Genomic DNA, 18,684 nt, shown 5'->3' on the forward strand with positions numbered 1-18,684 from the left:
TTTCACACAACAAAGTGTGAATACATGTTGTAATGTGTACGGTTGAGTTATAATTGATATAATACAATTAGGTATGGCAAATGCATTTTGTTTACTTGCCAACTATTCAAATTATACTTAATATACATATTTGTATAATGTCATGTAATATGACTTCAACATTATTGATGTTAATATAAGAGTTTATTTGCTAGCCAGTTCTACTTCTGAGTATTTATTTTATTTTGTTATTGAACAATTAAACATACATAAACAATGTTTGGACACATTAAGGTACTTTCAATACAATATGAGTCAGTGTTTTCAGTATTTTACTCAGCAATATAAAAAACATCACATTAAATCCAATCCTCTTACAAACAAAACCCGTTAAAGAAAGTAAAAGTAAATATGAGAGACCATTCCAATAAGATTAAAATAAAATTTATATAATTAAATGATACACTTGTGCTTAAATGTGCTTATTTAAAACGACGTAATATATTCCAATAAATGTAATAATGTAAGTGTTTTCTATTTTATACAAATCTTCTAAGACTGAATGAATAAATTGAAATAATTAACACAATGTGAGGATTTGGATTTCACTTTAAGAGACTTTTGTGTATGAGAGCAAATGTTTCACACTTTTTAAAAATGGATATAAATTCACGACACGATCGATCCACGCATGCGTGAATTACGTCACTTCCTGTACTTTTTTACGACGGAGGTCCTGCGTCGTCACTTTCTGTCATATTTCAATGTTTTATTAATTTTTCGTATGAAATAGATTAGGTACAAAGGGTACAACAATAAAAACACGTGGAAGGGTAAATTTAAAAAAATCAGGCAGTAATATCGCTACAATTTCTAGCACTTTCACTCTTGTCATTGCAATGAATGTCGCACGGGGGCGCCACTGAACCCCAACATTAAAGCTTTGTTTGATATACTTTGAATTTATTTTTGAAAAATAAGACACTCGTTTATACCACATTGTTATTCAAATAAATATTACGTAAAAGAAAAGCATGGTAACAGTGACAGCAAGCAATATCTTATATAGAGCTACCTCTTCGCCCGCTCAGCTGTGACGTCATTCCCAGCTTCCGGGGTAAACGGAAGACAGCAGAACAGGAGGAGAAGGAGAAAGAAGTGTGCAGGACGCTAATAAGTCAGTCTTATTATTTGTTATCCAGTTTATAATATTTACGTCGTATAAAATACATATGTGATTCTTTATTTAAGGATAAAGTGGTCTCGATGCGCTAGAAGCACTGTGCCGCTTCTCGTGCTATCTTTGCTTGTTAGTTAGCTTAGCTGGCTAGTTAGCTTAGCTTGTTAGCTGCTAACAAAGAGACGAGGACGTTATCAACACATCGCTAAGTAGAGATCAAGTGTGAGAGTAAAGTGTTGTGATTGTGTGAAAATGTGCGAAAGAAGGATAGCAAAGTATGAGGAGGAACTTTGTCCAACAAAAGAGGAGAAGGAGCGACAACATCAACTACTGGACGCTGTTTTCAAGAAACATCAAGTTGTGTTACACAGAACAGGTTTGTTGACTTCTTACTCTCACATCTTTACTAACTTTATATTTGATGAATAACACTATGCTTAATATATTGTGTATAAGAAGTTGTGTTGTCTTGTGAGGATGATGCATTCCGTCTGCTACTTGCAACGTGGTCTTGCAACCACGTGGTTGTCTGTGTTCTGTGGAATGTAACTACTAAAGATGAGTTACATATCCCAGTCTATTTCTACAATAAACTGTCAGTGGTGGAACAAGTCAGAGTTGGGCTGTGGACGAGCTCCATGACATGGCCCCCTAAACCCAAATAATAAAGCTAACTCTACCATCATTTTATAACACACACATGCCTCTCTGGGTTTACCACCAACAATCTCTAAGCAGGTTTTAAAGGGGAACATTATCAGCAGACCTATGTAAGCGTCAATATATACCATGATGGTGCAGAAAAAAGACCATATATTTTTTTAACCGATTTCCGAACTTTAAATGGGTGAATTTTGGCGAATTAAACGCCTTTCTGTTTATTGCTCTGGTGGCGATGATGTCAGAACTTGACGTCACCGAGGTAATACAGCCGCCATTTTCATTTTCAACACATTACACACACGGGTCCCAACTCTGTTACTTTCAGTTTTTTCAGCTATTTTTTGGAACCTTGGAGACATCATGCCTCGACGGTGTGTTGTCGGAGGGTGTAACAACACTAATAGGGAGGGATTCAAGTTGCACCGAAGATGCTAAAGTGGCAAGAAATCTGCCGCCAGACCCCCATTGAATGTGCCGGAGTGTCTGCACATTTTACCGGCGATGCTAACGCAGCTAATCGGCCATGCTATGGCTATGAACAGCGTTAATAGCTATTCGCTCAATAGCTTCAGTTTCTTCTTCAATACTTTCATACTCCAACCGTCCTTTTCAATACATGCGTAATCTGTTGAATCGCTTAAGCCGCTGAAATCCGAATCTGAATCCGAGCTAATGTCACTATATCTTGCTGTGCTATTCGCCACTGTTTGTTTGTATTGGCAGCACTGTATGACGTCACAGGGAAATGGACCGTATCTTGGCAGGTAGTGGAAAAAAGGCCCTTTAAAGCTTTTTTTTGGGATATTTCGGGACCGGTAAAATTTTGAAAAATACTTCAAAAAATACAACAAGCCACTGGGAACTGATTTTTATTGTTTTTAACCCTTTTGAAATTGTGATAATGTTCCCCTTTAAAAAGTTTGTCAGCCATTTTTCCTTAAATTTGCATTTTCCCAAAATGTATTTATTTTCTCACTTTCACCACAGCATCAACCCGTTCACAGGATGTAGAAAAATGATCAAAGGGGATCTGATTTGTTTTATTTTGCCTGTCATTCACAATCCATATGTAAGACAATAACATGTTTTTATTTTGTATGCATTCTAAGTCCTAAACAAACGTTAGCAAAATCTTGACCATCCTAATTTTACCATTTGAGTCAATGAGAGCGCCTCTATTCTGCTCACTAATAAGAATTAGTTGAGCAATATAATATACCCAGAAGTCATTTTTTTAATCGCTATCTCTTTAAAACATGCTGTAAAAATGCATATTCTCTGGAAATATGCCCCATAATAGCCACAAACTGGAGGATACATTTTTAATTTGGATACAATTTAAATAAATAGTGTAAAGGTTTTATGGAATTTTCCAGGGTGTACCCCACCTTCTGCCCCCCTGTGAGTCCAAAAGGGACAAGCGGTAGAAAATGGATGGATGGGTGGGAAAAGGCACATCATCGACAGGCCTCAACATTTTACTTTTTAAGGTCAAGACAAGTGTTGCCTTAAAGGAGGGTTCATATTTTAGGGCACCAAGGCAAATGTTATTTTCTTTCCAGTTTGTTAATTAAATGTAGAATTGCTCGCATTTATTTGTGCAATAAATCTTTAGACAATTTTGACCCGTACTTTGGATCAAAGCATAATAATTGTGTAAATGCATCAATAAGTTCATTACGTTTGTTTAAGGTGCTTTTTTTTTTTAAAACCTTTATTTTGTTAGCGCAGTCAGACCTATTATTGTGAAGGGGGAAGTGTGTTGCTGTTCTCAGAACGATGTGTGGAGGCGACACTTGCGACTGCTGTCCTCTTTGTACATTATTCCAACATTGATGATGTCGTTCACAACAACACAAGCAGATGAGATGTGTTGTGCGTTTATGGATTTTCCTTGCCAGCTTTAGCTTCGTAGTTTAGTCGCTATTTCGAATGACCGCCTAAAAGGACGGGACAATTGGGTGTTTAAAGGATGAATGAGCTGTCCAGAAAAAATTATCTTCCATCCATCCATCTTCTTCCGCTTATCCGAGGTCGGGTCTTGGGGGCAGCAGCCTAAGCAGGGAAGCCCAGACTTTCCTCTCCCAATCCACTTCGTCTAGCACTTCCCGGGGGATCCCAAAGCGTTCCCAGGCCAGCCGGGAGACATAGTCTTCCCAACGTGTCCTGGGTCTTCCCCGTGGCCTCGTACCGGTTGGACATGCCCTAAACACCTCCCTAGGGAGGCGTTCGGGTGGCATCCTGACCAGATGCCCGAACCACCTCATCTGGCTCCTCTCCATGTGGAGGAACAGCGGCTTTACTTTGAGTTCCTCCCGGATGACAGAGCTTCTCACCCTATCTCTAAGGGAGAGACCCGCCACATGGCAGAGGAAACTCATTTGGGCCGCTTGAACCCGTGATCTTGTCCTTTCGGTAATAACCCAAAGCTCATGACCATAGGTGAGGATGGGAACGGAGATCGACCGGTAAATTGAGAGATTTGCCTTCCGGCTCGGCTCCTTCTTCACCACAACGGATCGATACAGCGTCCGCATTACTGAAAACGCCGCACCGATCCGCCTGTCGATCTCACGATGCACTCTTCCCTCACTCGTGAACAAGACTCCTAGGTACTTGAACTCCTCCACTTGGGGAAAAATCTCCTCCCCAACCCGGAGATGGCACTCCACCCTTTTCCGGACGAGAACCATGGACTTTGACTTGGAGGTGCTGATTCCCATCCCAGTCGCTTCACACTCTGCTGCAAACTGATCCAGTGAGAGCTGAAGATCTTGGCCAGATGAAGCCATCAGGACCACATCATCTGCAAAAAGCAGAGACCTAATCCTGCTGCCACCAAACCAGATCCCCTCAACGCCCTGACTGCGCCTACAAATTCTATCCATAAAAGTTACGAACAGAATCGGTAACAAAGGGCAGCCTTGGCGGAGTCCAACCCTCACTGGAAACGGGTCCGACTTACTGCCGGCAATGAGGACCAAGCTCTGATCATAGTGGTAGCGGACCGCCACAATCAGACTCTCTGAGCACTCCCCACGGGACTTCCTGGGGGACACGGTCAAATGCCTTCTCCAAGCCCACAAAACACATGTAGACTGGTTGGGCAAACTCCCATGCACCCTCAAGGACCCTGCCCAGAGTATAGAGCTGGTCCACAGTTCCACGACCAGGACGAAAACCACACTGTTCCTCCTGAATCCGAGGTCCGACTATCTGGCTCAGGCTCCTATCCAGTACACCTGAATAGACTTTACCGGCAAGGCATTATTTTCCCTAACAAATGTTGCTTCTCCTAAGAATGACAACATTGCTCTTACATTTATGTCAATTTCCCTGATATTGTGCAATGAAAAGCAGATTTTGTTATATTAGCCAGTTCTGTGACACCGGAATTTATTGTTGAAATAATCCATCCATTTCCTACCGCTTATTCCCTTTTGGGGTCGCGAGGGGCGCTGGCGCCTATCTCAGCTACAATCGGGCGGAAGGCGGCATACACCCTGGAAAGTCGTTACATCATCGCAGATTGTTGAAATAATATGCCTTTTTTTTGTTGAGTTCAGTGATTATTGATTGGATTATTACTTTGGGAAGGTCAGAGAAGAAGAGTTGTAAAAATGTTCTCACAGGTCATAAAAGTCTTCCTTTCTTCAGTTTTAAAAGTCTCACTGTCTCGATGGAGATCTTCCTTTATTACCTCCTACTTCGATTGAAAGTCCAGTTTAGAAAATTGTTTTATTTTAGATATGTAATCCTCCATGTTAAAAGTGCAAGCGAGAGGAAAAAATAAACACACACTGCTCACTCTTGCTGCTTGTTGTCACTTCTTCTGCAGCCGAGTAGTCGCAAGAGGGATCACTAGCGCCCTCTACCACCAGGAGGCGGGAATCATTTAATGACTCATATTTGACACACGCAGCTACGGTATATTAATAAAACATAGCTGCTTACTGTTCTTTTTGGCGTATTCAATAGCTTGGACCTTAAATCCTACTGAATAGGTTTTAATCTTTTTCCCTTTATGCGATTTCATCCATCCATCCATTTTCTACCGCTTATTCCCTTTCGGGGTCGCGGGGGGCGCTGGCGCCTATCTCAGCTACAATCGGGCGGAAGGCATGGTACACCCTGGACAAGTCGCCACCTCATCGCAGGGCCAACACAGATAGACAGACAACATTCACACTCACATTCACACACTAGGGACCATTTAGTGTTGCCAATCAACCTATCCCCAGGTGCATGTTTTTGGAAGTGGGAGGAAGCCGGAGTACCCGCAGGGAACCCACGCATTCACGGGGAGAACATGCAAACTCCACACAGAAAGATCTCGAGCCTGGATTTGAACCCAGGACTGCAGGAACTTCGTATTGTGAGGCAGACGCACTAACCCCTCTGCCACCATGAAACCCTTTATGCCATTTCAAATCATTGAAATCAGCATCCTCCATTTTGAAAATGATGACAGGTGAAGTGTCACTCGTGACGTGACGAGTTTGACCCGGCCGAAATTCTAGACGTGCGCTAATAAAAAATAATATTTTGCGAAACGAGTTTGACCCGGCATTAATCCTGAGCCGGCGGTAATGCTAAGCATGCGCTAATTATTTTGCGAAACGAGTTTGACCCGGCAGTAATTCTAGGCAGGCACATACTATATACCTGGCGGCAATTCAAGGGAATACGGTCTGTCTGATTCTGATTTTGATTGAATGTGTGGACTGCATGAATGATGCCTTCTCAGTTCTCACTGTAACGCAATTTGAGTGTCTGGAAACGCACTAAATTAATTTAATCCATCATTACTAATATTAATAAGGTAAACAAGTTATCTTTTGAAGGTGTAGTCAGTAATCTAAAAACTTCATCCCGGTTTAACTGTGGTGACACTATCTAAATGAAAGCAAAACAGATGTCATCTTTCTTGGCCAACATGTTGACTGTGCTCATGCTTCTTTTATAACAGACATGTCTCTAAAGATGAATGTGAAAATGACTGTAATTATTGTCCACCAGCAGGGGGAGCTCATCACTAGTACTACTGTGTGGAGGCTGGCATGTGGTACATTATTTCCTGTGTGTGTGTATGACTTATTCAGAGGGACAACAGCACACTTTCACATATGGCGTCTACCATTAAGGATTGCAGGAATGACTTTTAGGATGTTTTTATATAAATAAGGTGGATTGGATGTTGGCCTGGGAAGGCATTCCCCTGAAGGTCTTCTTCATATGTCAGCTGGAAGTACCCTGACTGCTGTGAGGGGAAACTGATGAGATTGTGAGATCATATGTTGGTGCAGGACAATGTCTCATGTGACTGAGCAAAGCTGGACTTTTATCAAGAATGTTTGTTTTTCCTGTCCCACAGACCTCGATGAAGCACATCGTCCTGGTGAGCAGGAGGAGGAACGACAGTCCCCCCATTTACACGAGGAAGAAGAGGTACCACATTCCCAACACATCAAAGAGGGAGGAGAGGAGCCACAGCCCCCCCACATTAAAGAGGAAGACGAGACGCCACAGACCCATAATGTTAAACTGACCCTTCACATTAAAGGGCAAGCGGAGGACCCACTGATCTTACACATCAAAAAGGAAGAGGAAGACCTACCGACTCCTTACTTTAAGGAGCAAGAGAACCCGCTGACCCCCTACTATAAAACGGAAGAGGAGGACCCACTAACCCCCTACGTTAAAGAGGAAGAGGAGGAGCAAGATCTGCCGCACATTAAAGAGGAAGAGGAGGACCAAGAGCCGCCGCACATTAAAGAGGAAGAGGAGGAAGAGGGCATCAGTCAGCCTAAATGGTTGGAGGAGTTCCCAGTGACTGGTGTCCCTGTGAAGAGTGAAGATGATGAGGTGAAAGGTGAAAGTGAGGAGAGGGGAGGGGGGGAGCCTCCAAGCAGCAGCTCAACACAACACATGACAACAGAAGCTGATGGAGACCACTGTGGAGGATCACAAGCAGACAAGCTCTTAGCTCCACTATCAGATAGTGAGGACACAACGTCACACTCTCCTGACACTGATGATGAAGACTCTAAAGATGATAAGACATGTCACACTGACAACACTCACTTCACATCTTCTCTCTGTCACAAAACTTTTAAATACCATTGTAGTCTGAAAAGACACATGAGAACACACACTGGAGAAAAACCTTTTTCTTGTTCACTCTGCAGTAAAGGTTTTAGACAAAGTATCAATTTGAAAGTACACATGAGAACACACACTGGTGAAAAACGTTTTTCCTGTTCAACCTGTGGTAAAGGTTTTACACAAAGTCAGAGTTTGAAAAGACATATTAGAACACACACTAGAGAAAAACCTTTTTCTTGTTCACTCTGTAGTAAAGGTTTTACACAAAGTATCAATTTGAAGGTACACATGAGAACACACACCGGTGAAAAACCTTTTTCCTGTTCAATCTGTGGTAAAGGTTTTAGAGAAAGTCAACATTTGAAAAGACACAAGAGAACACACACTGGTGAAAAACCTTTTTCCTGTTCTACCTGTGGTAAAGGTTTTGTTGAAAGTCAGAGTTTGAAAGTACACATGAGAACACACAATGGTGAAAAACCTTTTTCTTGTTCAATCTGTGGTAAAGGTTTTGCACAAAATCAGAGTTTGAAAAGACACATGAGAACACACACTGGAGAAAAACCTTTTTCCTGTTCAATCTGTGGTAAAGGCTTTGTTAAAAGTCAGGGTTTGAAAGTACACATGAGAACACACATTGGTGAAAAACCTTTCTCCTGTTCAATCTGTGGTAAATGCTTTGCACAAGGTCAACATTTGAAAAGACACATGAGAACACACTTGTGAAAAATCACATTCCTGTTCAATCTGCAACAGAAGCTTTTGTTGACGATCAAAGCTTGTAGCACACATGAGAAGACACCCAGGAGAGAAAGTGTTGAGTTGCAGTGTGTGTGGTGAAAGATTGTCTTCTAAGTAGCAGTGTAAGAAACACAAGTGTGCTGGAGAGAACAGCAGCAGCAAATGAAACTGCAGGATTTGAAATAAACTGTCCAGACTTTCATTTTGACTTTCTAACAACATCAGCACATATAACATGTGTGACATTGTTGTTTGTCTAACAATCTGTTTAATATGATCTTTACATTTATAGATTAGACATTTTATATTAATGCTTTTTTCAGTCAAGTACATGTATTAATATGCAACATTGTGTACTTTTGTTAAAAAATGGACAGAACAATTTGAGTAAAAAAGTGAGAGTAAACAGTAAAATACATATTTTACATGCAATAAACATGTGTGTATGTATACACATACACACACACTCTCTCTCTCTATATATATATATATATATATATATATATATATATATATATATATACTGTATATTCATCATACAATTTTAGACCTATTTATATGAAATATTGAAGTATTACATATTTGTATTTGTAATTGTTAATAACCCCATAGATTGTCACCTTTATATGATATACATATGTACTGGTTCACATCTGAAACATCTTCTGGACCACTTCAGGAAGCATATTATTATTTACTTCATACATCATTTGAACAGTTGTCTTTTATACAATTTTAAAATATGTGTCTCTTTGAATCATTTGTTGGGTCTCTATAATCTATTTTATTCATTACCGTTATTACTCTGTATTATGATGATTGTGTTGTGATTATTTTATATGTATGTCCCCAGACCTTTATGCAATATACAAGTGAGAGAAAATGGCTGAGTTTTTGTGGAAGGATGGGGTTGTTTTTACAAACTTACATTTGTGGATAAATCAAATAAATCCAGTATTGTGTTTTAAACATTTTTTTCAATGTTTTTTTTTTCTTTTTTAACATCCCCAAAACAACATCAATATCAGTCAAAGTTTGGAGTGTCAGACAAAAGCCAATATTGTACATCATCCCACAGAGATTTACTTTTCATACATTCATAAAATAAACTGTTTATTGTGTTTCCCAGTCACAGAACCAACAAATGTTGTATCTAATTGCAAAACAACATCCAAAATATTTTAAGTGGTCAATTCCGTCTTGGAAAGAATGGAAACTTTAAGTTGTGAGTATTTTTTTGTTCCAGATAAAAAAAATAATAAGAAGAAGAAATAGTAAAGAATTAAAAAAGATGCAGTAACTAGAATATTTTGAATGAAAGCCTTTTTAAATGTTGTAATATTTTGTTTATTTGCAGGTCGTACTTAATGAAATCTTCAAATATTAACATATTTTTATCAGTCAATAAGTGCATCAGTGACCAAATGCCTTTTTCAAACCATTGCTGTACAAAGATGGATTTGTTTCTCATTTTAATATAAGAACAATTCCATAGTGGAGTATTGTGTGTGATGAAGTTGTGTTTGTAAATTAGTTTCCAGTACAACAACACTTGCTGGTAGGGATGGGTACTGTTCACTTCTAATTCCATGTTTTATGTGTTATATATGTCAATATATTGTGTGTTTGTATTTTGCCAACATGGTAGAATCACATGATAGGCAGGTTGTATCATGTTTTTCTGTCACCTGTCATGGCACACACACTGTCTGCTGTGGGAACACCAAGAGGCTCCACTGTGAGCCAAGCAGGACACGCCCCCATGCTCGTTGCGCAGACCGCGCCCACGCGCCGACACAGCAGGTGGCAATCTACCAACGACACACCTGGGACTAATGAGAGGCGACAGAATAAAGAGCTTCGTCGCTGACTGCTTCTCGTGGGAACGTAGTCCTGGTTACAGTAAGTTCTCACGTCTCTGGCTCCCCTCTTGTGCTTTCTCTCTTGCCTGTTGTTGCCTTCCTTGTGCCTGGCCCTGATTTTGTCCTTTTGTCTTCTCCTGTTCCCACAGCCTTCGTGCCTCAGTCGTTGCCTTGCACTTCTACCCGGATTCTGATTGCCTCCCTTGATTCTCGACCCCACACCCGGATTTGGACCTCGGACGCTTCTCTCCTGCCCCACGGACCTTGCTTGGATCACGAACCCTTTGGGATCTTCCTCTCTGGACTTGGACGCTGCCACAACCAACACACACCTTCAACAAACCCACGGTAATTCACATTGTGTTAAAGGGGAACATTATCACAATTTCAAAAGGGTTAAAAACAATAAAAATCAGTTCTCAGTGGCTTGTTTTTTTCAAAATTTTACCGGTCCCGGAATATCCCTAAAAAAAGCGTCAAAGTGCCTTTTTTTCGCTCCTTGCCTTGACACTGTTCATTTTCCTGTGACGTCATACAGTGCTGCCAATACAAACAAACCATGACGAATATCACAACAAGATATAGCGACATTAGCTTGGATTCAGACTCTGATTTCAGCGGCTTACGCGATTCAACAGATTACGCATGTATTGAAACAGATGGTTGGAGTATAAAAGTATTGAGATAAAAACTGAAGCTATTGAGCGAATAGCTATTGACGCTACTCATAACCATAGCATGGCCGAATAGCTGCGTTAGCATTGCCGGTAAAATGTGCGGACCAAACTATCAGGACTTTCCCATCTTGTGACACTGGAGCAACTTAAATCCGTCGATTGGTAAGTGTTTTTTTCGCATTAAATGTGGGTGGAAGGAAACGTAATATTGTTGCAAATGCATCTGCAGATTATCCATACATCTCTGTGCCATGTCTGCTTTAGCACCGCCGGTAAATAGCATGTTAGCATTGATTAGCATAGCATGTTAGCATCGATTAGCTGGCAGTCACGCTGCGACCAAATATGTCTGATTAGCACATAAGTAAACAACATCAACAAAACTCACCTTTGTGATTTCGTTGACTTTATCGTTGCAAATGCATCTGCAGGTTATCCATACATCTCTGTGCCATGTCTGCCTTAGCATCGCCGGTAAAATGTGCAGACACTCCGGCACATTCAATGGGGGTCTGGCAGCAGATTTCTTGCCACTTTCGCATCTTCGGGCCAGTGGTGCAACTTGAATCCCTCCCTGTTAGTGTTGTTACACCCTCCAACAACACACCGACGAGGCAGGATGTCTCCAAGGTTCCAAAAAATTGTCGAAAAAACGGAAAATAACAGAGCTGAGACCCAATGTTTGCAATGTGTTGAAAATTAAAATGGCGGCTTCATTACCTCGGCGATGTTAAGTTCTGACGTCATCACCACAGAGCGATAAACAAAGGCGTTTAATTGGCCAAAATTCACCCATTTAGAGTTCGGAAACCGGTTAAAAAAATGTATGGTCTCTTTTTCTGCACCATCAAGGTATATATTGACACTTAAGTCTGGTGATAATGTTCCCCTTTAATTTCCACACATAGTCTAACATCCACACACATAGTTGCATACACACTCCACGTATTCATTAAAGACTCAATAAACCCGTTGAGCTATACCTCCTGTTGTTGTGCGGTTTCCTTCCCCCTTGTCGATACATAACATCACCTTGAGGAAATGGCATAAAGAGGAAGATGACAATATAATGTCACTTGGACAATGATGTACAGAACAGAGGAGATTTAGTTCATTTTTATTTTTGCTTTTAGGTGAATATTTTTTTTTTATTATTTCACAAAACTTCTCCATTACCGAGCTCTGGATTTCTGGTAGCTGGTTAAAAAGAGATGGAAGTGGATAAGGAGGGGATGTATGAGGAAGGTATGGACGTGGATAGGAACAGAGGGGAGAGAGGAAAGAAGCGGAGAGGAGGTCATGAAGGAAAGTAGCGCACTAAAAGAGTAGAAAGGTGGAAAAAGATGATGGTGGATAATTGCAAGATTATATATACATTGAAGTCAGATGAAGACATGAAGGATATTAGTTTGATGACACTGGTTAATGGTTGAAAGAAGGACATTGGAGAGGTGGAGATGGCCACGTGTTACGATTCATTTGTTGTTTGCTTTTGTGTATTTTCTTATTATGTTTGGACTCCGCCGATCCCATTGTTTGAGCACTTCCTTGTTTGTTTTTGTCACCATGGCTACTTTATTCGCTCCACCTGCTCTTACTTTCGGACGCACACCTGCTTTTGATTGTTGTGTTAGTATTTAAGTCCGCCTGCTACCTGAGTTCATTCTGGACGTTTTGCTTGCTCAATGCAACAGTTAGGTTGTTTCCTCCCGAGCCTTTTGTTTGTTCCTCGCTAAGTTTTAGCTTAGCCTCTGCGCGCTCGGCTCGCGCTGCTTTGGACTTTGAACTCAACCCTTGCTAACATTAGCATTTTACTTCCCGTGCTTTGGCGCACCTTTATTTTACCCTTTTGTTATGTGTTATTTTGGATTTCTATATTAGAACCAGTTCCTACCTTCATCCTGCTTGCTCCGGGTCCTTTGGCATCAAGAGGTGGCCCTCCTCCCACATCCACGATGCGACCACACCGTAACAGAGGGTGTGTGAAGTGTAAATAGTGACAGGTTGTAGAACATGTTTAAATGCAATGTGAATACTAAAGACCTGAAAAGCTCTAGAAAGGCCAGTGCAGTCTCTAAACGTTTTGACTCGAGGGCCACAATTGGATAATATATATATATATATATATATATATATATATATATATATATATATATATATATATATATATATATATATATATATATATATATATATATATATATATATATATATATATATAATATGATATTCCACAGAACTCAGCAAGTACATTTGGAACCTCAAAGACAATAATGTTGAATATTCAATAACATGGCAAACTCTTGCATCCAGCACACCTTACAACAGTGGTAATAAAAGATGCAACCTATGCTTAAAAGAGACACTGTTTATTATACATCACCCAGACCCGTCATCACTCAACAAGCACAGTAAAATCATCTCAGCATGCCGCCACAGACGGAAACACCTCCTAGGTAACACATGAGCCAATCACCACACCCTACGCCTGCCTGTACCCACCCACTCTGTGCCCTATATAAACCATTGTATGTGAATGCTTCCATTAAAATCTCCTGATGATTGAGGGAACCCCTCATGAAACAGTTCTGTAGAGATGAAGTAGTCTTGTGATTTTTCCCACACCTACATATTGCGCTCTACCACGGTATCGAGCACTATTCTCTGGATAATCCAATCAAGATATATATATATATATATATGTGTATATGTCCCCACCTTCTACCATCCTAGTCACGTCCGTTGTGTCCTTAAGCAAGACACTTCACCCTTGCTCCTGATGGATCCTGGTTAGCGCCTTGCATGGCAGCTCCTGCCATCAGTGTGTGAATGTGTGTGTGAATGGAGAAATACTATCAAAGCGCTTTGGGCTCCTTAAAAAGAGGTAGAAAAGCGCTATACAAGTACAAACATTTACCATTTATATATATATATATATATATATATATATATATATATATATAAATCCCATACATGTGTATATTCATGTATATATACACATATATTAATATACTATACATAATATTAACGGGACGGTGTGGCGTTTCCAGTCACGGTTGGACTTTGTCACCCATCCTGTTCAAAACTTTCATGGACATAATTTCTAGGCGCAGTCAAGGTGTTGAGGGGATCTGGTTTGGTGGCTGCAGTATTAGGTCTCTGCTTTTTGCAGATGATGTGGTCCCGATGGCTTCATCTGGCCAGGATCTTCAGCTCTCACTGGATCGGTTCACAGCCGAGTGTGAAGCAACTGGGATGGGAATCAGCACCTCCAAATCCGAGTCCATTGTTATCATTCGGAAGAGGGTGGAGCGCCATCTCCAGGTTGGGGAGGAGACCCTGCTCCCAAGTGGAGGAGTTCAAGTACCTCGGAGTCTTGTTCGCGGTGTGGCGTCTTCAGTAATGCGGACGTGGTGAAGAAGGAGCTGAACCGGAAGGCAAAGCTCTCAATTTACTGGTCGATCTACGTTCCCATCCTCACCTATGGTCATGAGCTTTGGGTTAGGACCAAAAGGACAAGATCATGGGTAAAAGTGGTCGGAATGAGTTTCCTCCGCCGGGTGGCGGGTCTCTCCCTTAGAGATAGGGTGAGAAGCTCTGCCATCCGGGAGGAGCTCAAAGTAAAGCCGCTGCTCCTCCACATGGAGAGGAGCCAGATGAGGTGGTTCGGGCATCTGGTCAGGATGCCACCCGAACGTCTCCCTATGGAGGTGTTTTGAGCACATCAAACCGGTACACTTTAAATAAAAAAAAAAGTTGAGAAAACCCACATTTTCAAGGTAACTTGATGCAACAAGATTTTTGCGTTTTACTATTGTTGACTTAACTAGTTGAGATAAGAGTTATGTCAACTCAGATCTTCTTGTTCACCAAATTATTATATTCACGTCGGACCAACAATAAAGTTCATGCTTCAATTCCATGTATTTTTACCTTCAACTAACTCATATATTCTTGTTGAACTTTGACTACTGTTCTTGACTTAACTAAGATTTCAAAGTTTAGAAAAGAGTTTTACCACCTCGATCTTGTTCACCAAATTATTATATTCACGTTGGACCAACAATAAATTTCATGCTTCAATTCCATGTATTTTCACCTTCAACTAACTCGGAAATTCTTGTTACTTCAGTTAGTAAAATTCCTTTACAAGTCAAGTAACATTTATGTTGCGATAATTTTTTTTTTAAATGCTGAATGAATAAATAAAATAAAGAGCAGACATCAAAATATATCCAAAACCTTGTTTATTTCTCATTTAGAAACATGTTTAACATAAGGGTTCAATTGGGTGTGTCAGAGACCTTGACACTTTCCCAGCTATTTTCTTTAAAGTGAATAAACCAGCTAAGAAAGTTAAAAGCTAAGAAATAAATGCTTTTACAGCAGCCAGGCAATATAATTGTGTAATGATTTGATGATAGAATTATCTTCATAGATAGAGAAAATGTGTTTAGTAAATTAGAAGAGTTGACAAACTTGATCAGCTGACAGTGAATATGCACCTCTTGTCAACTTCACTTAAATATAAAGAAAAAGATATATCTACATTTAAGTGAGATTCACAAAATACCAATATGCTACATAACAAATGGCAGTACCGAGTTCTGGCGGGTTATGTGGCATAATGGCGTTTTGTGAATCTCACTCAATTTTAAATACATTTTGAAAAAAAAAAAAAATTCAAAAAATTGTGTATCTCACTTAATTGTAAATACATTTTGAAAATAAATATAATTGTTTTCCGTGTGGCCTTGCATGTTTTAAATCACTGGCCCTGAAGTTTTATATGAGCACCAACCACAATGCACTCGAACAGGCAGAAAACATAGGTTGGCTTCCACATTAAGAGTCACAGCAAAAGCTTTGTTTTCAGAGACCTTGTCCACTGAGAGCCCATCCATCCATCCATTTCCTACCGCTTATTCCCTTTTGGAGTCACGGGGGGCGCTGGCGCCTATCTCAGCTACAATCGGGCGCCAGGCAGGGTACACTCTGGACAAGTCGCCACCTCATCGCAGGGCCGCACTGAGAGCCAAGCTGGAAAAAGATAGACTGAATTGCTTCAAAGGTGTACTTCATCTCCTTTGGATAATCAACGTTGATGGCATACAGTAGGCCAAAGATGTATGCAAAGGCGGTACCGAGGTCTGGCAGGTCATGTAGCACCATGGAACCTTCCAACACAACAGCCCAGTCCCGTAAGTTGGGTGATACAGCATGATCATCTTCTTCAAGGATTGTAAGGATGCCAACAGACATGCCTCTGAGCACTCTTTCTTCAGGGTCACTTTCCTGAGGGTAAGTAACACATGCATGATTGAGTGTTAGGTCCAACAAAAGGATGTAATTGTGTGGATCTTCTGGGAACGATTAAAATTTTACAATGTTCAAAAAAATGGGAAAAACCCTTAAATTACTTTCAAATGAATTGAAGGTAGAACATTAACCATTAAATATTTAAAAAAAATTGGGGCAAGAACTTTTCTTTATGATTATATGCATTGGTTAAAGAATATGACATTTGGGCATTCAAAAACAAATCTGGGCACGAAATGAAATCTACACAAAGTGTATTATGCATAAAATCTTTGTCATCAGCTATGAGATCCTACTCCATTCATCCATCCATTTTGTACCGCTTATTCCCTATGGAGTCGCGGGGGTTGCTGGTGCCTATCTCAGCTACAATCAGATCCTACTCAAAATGTTAAAATAGTAATAGTTGTTTAGCTTGTTGCTCCACTCTCTGGTTCAAGGCAAGGCAACAGAAATCATTCATTTTAACTGTTTGTGCATTTTGGAAGGAATAGGCGAAGATTGTTCATCGCAAGTAAGCTTAGCTCAAAAACTAGCAGTCAGTTGTAAGTGTTAGTATGCCGCTGCCGACTGTGAGCCAGGGTGAATTTAGTTTATATTCAACAGACATTCATCAGCAACGTCGTTTTCTCTTCTGCAACTTAAAACTAACAGCATGTCGTCGGAATAGAGTTGTAAAGTTTATCTTCTGACTGTTGGCGAAGGCAGGCTACCAATAGACTACCAGTATTTGAGCTAATCTAACAAGCGATGAGGAAACATTGGCTGATTCTTCTTCAAAAATACATCCACAGTTAAAGGAATGGTTTCTATCGACGGATCTTAAACCAGAGAGCAGGGCAACAAGCTAGAATATGAAAATGTTGAACTATTCCATTGAAGCTACATTAGGCCAAATTACTTTTAATTTTCAAGTAAATGTCCTATTATTATTATTACTTACCAAATGCTGCAGGAAAAACTTATGTGACAAACTCCCAGCCGTCCTCGTGTGGGTTGCTGTGACATTGAACACACGACGCATCGTAGCAGGTTTGATTCCCATTTATTGGTTCAAACAACCTTTCTTCGGGCCAGTCGGGCGCACCCATTTCTAGTGCGCTGGCACCTCTTCCTGGTCGCGCTGCACCCTTTGGTGCTCGCCTGCTGCGTCTGTGGCGGGGACTCATTGCGGACTGCTCTCTGTCGTCGGGCTCGTGGTCGGGCTGCCGTGGTTTCCTTTCCTTTCCTGTCTTCCCTCTCGCAATCGTGCCCCCTTCGCCTCTCTTAAAGGCTAGGAGCAGATGCGCAGATTGTGAGCAGATGTGTGTTCTACGCACCTGACTCCGATGGCCGTCCTCCTGCCGCTCCGCGTGCGTCACGCCGCATGCCCCGCCTCCTGGCCTTCATCTTGGTCCAGAACGCCTCTGTCCGCCCGCTGTCGGCCCGTCGGCTGCGTCTCTCCACACTTAGTTGTGTCGTCCCAGACAAAAACGGGGAGGCATCTCAGTGCTGTCATCTTTCGGTGAGACACAATGTCTGATGTCTATAGAGTATACAGTGGAAAACATAAGCATGTACATTAGTGAAGCGCCATAGTGGATTTATACAAATGGCAAAATCAAAAGTTGTTTTTAGTAATGACCAGTAGACCGCAAGTCTGACCAGTAGCATGCTCAAGAAAAGGGGAAAAAAACACTTCAAGCCTTCAGACTAAAGCATTTTCTACTTTTGCAAATTAAACATTGTTATAATTATCAAATAGCACAAACTAAGAACATATAGCAATGACTGATAAAATCCATTTTACTGACACATGTCCATCACTTACTTGTTCATCAAGCTTATCCAGGAAGTCTTCTATCTGCTGACCAATAGCTCCCTTTCTAGCCCGGTACAGTCTGAGCAGGCGAGGCACATAATTCTCAAGGCACTCATTGAAAATCTTCAGGAGGTCTTTGCTGGTGATGCCATGACATTTTTCAGATATCTGAAAAACACAATCAGTGGAGCAATGGCATTTAACTTTAATCACAATGTGAGCTTTTGACTTGAAATTTCAGGGCTGATGGTATAGTGGGGTGCTTTATGTTGGAGGAGCATGTAGTGGAGTGGGAGGGCAGGTATAGTGCAGCGTGTCAATAAATGTGTACACTCCTACACCTATTCCATACAGTGC

General features: G+C 40.9%; 1 protein-coding gene and 1 long non-coding RNA gene across 2 annotated transcripts; one reads left to right on the top strand and one right to left on the bottom strand.

Annotated features, from left to right (window-relative positions):
• Positions 1-1,082: 1,082 nt before the first annotated feature.
• LOC133547495 (oocyte zinc finger protein XlCOF8.4-like) lies at positions 1,083-9,637 on the top strand. The gene is made up of 2 exons (XM_061893186.1): positions 1,083-1,535; positions 7,197-9,637. Exons 1-2 carry the CDS (start codon positions 1,412-1,414, stop codon positions 8,651-8,653), a joined length of 1,581 nt encoding a protein of 526 aa, XP_061749170.1. The 5' UTR covers positions 1,083-1,411; the 3' UTR covers positions 8,654-9,637.
• Positions 9,638-17,555: 7,918 nt separating this feature from the next.
• On the bottom strand, positions 17,556-18,435 carry LOC133547498 (uncharacterized). The gene is made up of 2 exons (XR_009805514.1): positions 18,337-18,435; positions 17,556-18,051 (listed from the first exon to the last, which is right to left on the bottom strand). It is a non-coding gene; the product is annotated as an uncharacterized LOC133547498 (long non-coding RNA).
• Positions 18,436-18,684: the final 249 nt, after the last annotated feature.

This window comes from Nerophis ophidion, unplaced genomic scaffold (assembly GCF_033978795.1).
Source record: "Nerophis ophidion isolate RoL-2023_Sa unplaced genomic scaffold, RoL_Noph_v1.0 HiC_scaffold_128, whole genome shotgun sequence".
Taxonomy (NCBI): domain Eukaryota; kingdom Metazoa; phylum Chordata; class Actinopteri; order Syngnathiformes; family Syngnathidae; genus Nerophis; species Nerophis ophidion.

Coding starts and splice junctions, on each gene's coding strand:
- LOC133547495 (XM_061893186.1), top strand. CDS start 1,412: ATGTGCGAAAGAAGGATAGCAAAGTATGAGGAGGAACTTTGTCCAACA. Junction 1,536..7,196: donor AGTTGTGTTACACAGAACAG/GTTTGTTGACTT, acceptor CCTGTCCCACAG/ACCTCGATGAAGCACATCGT.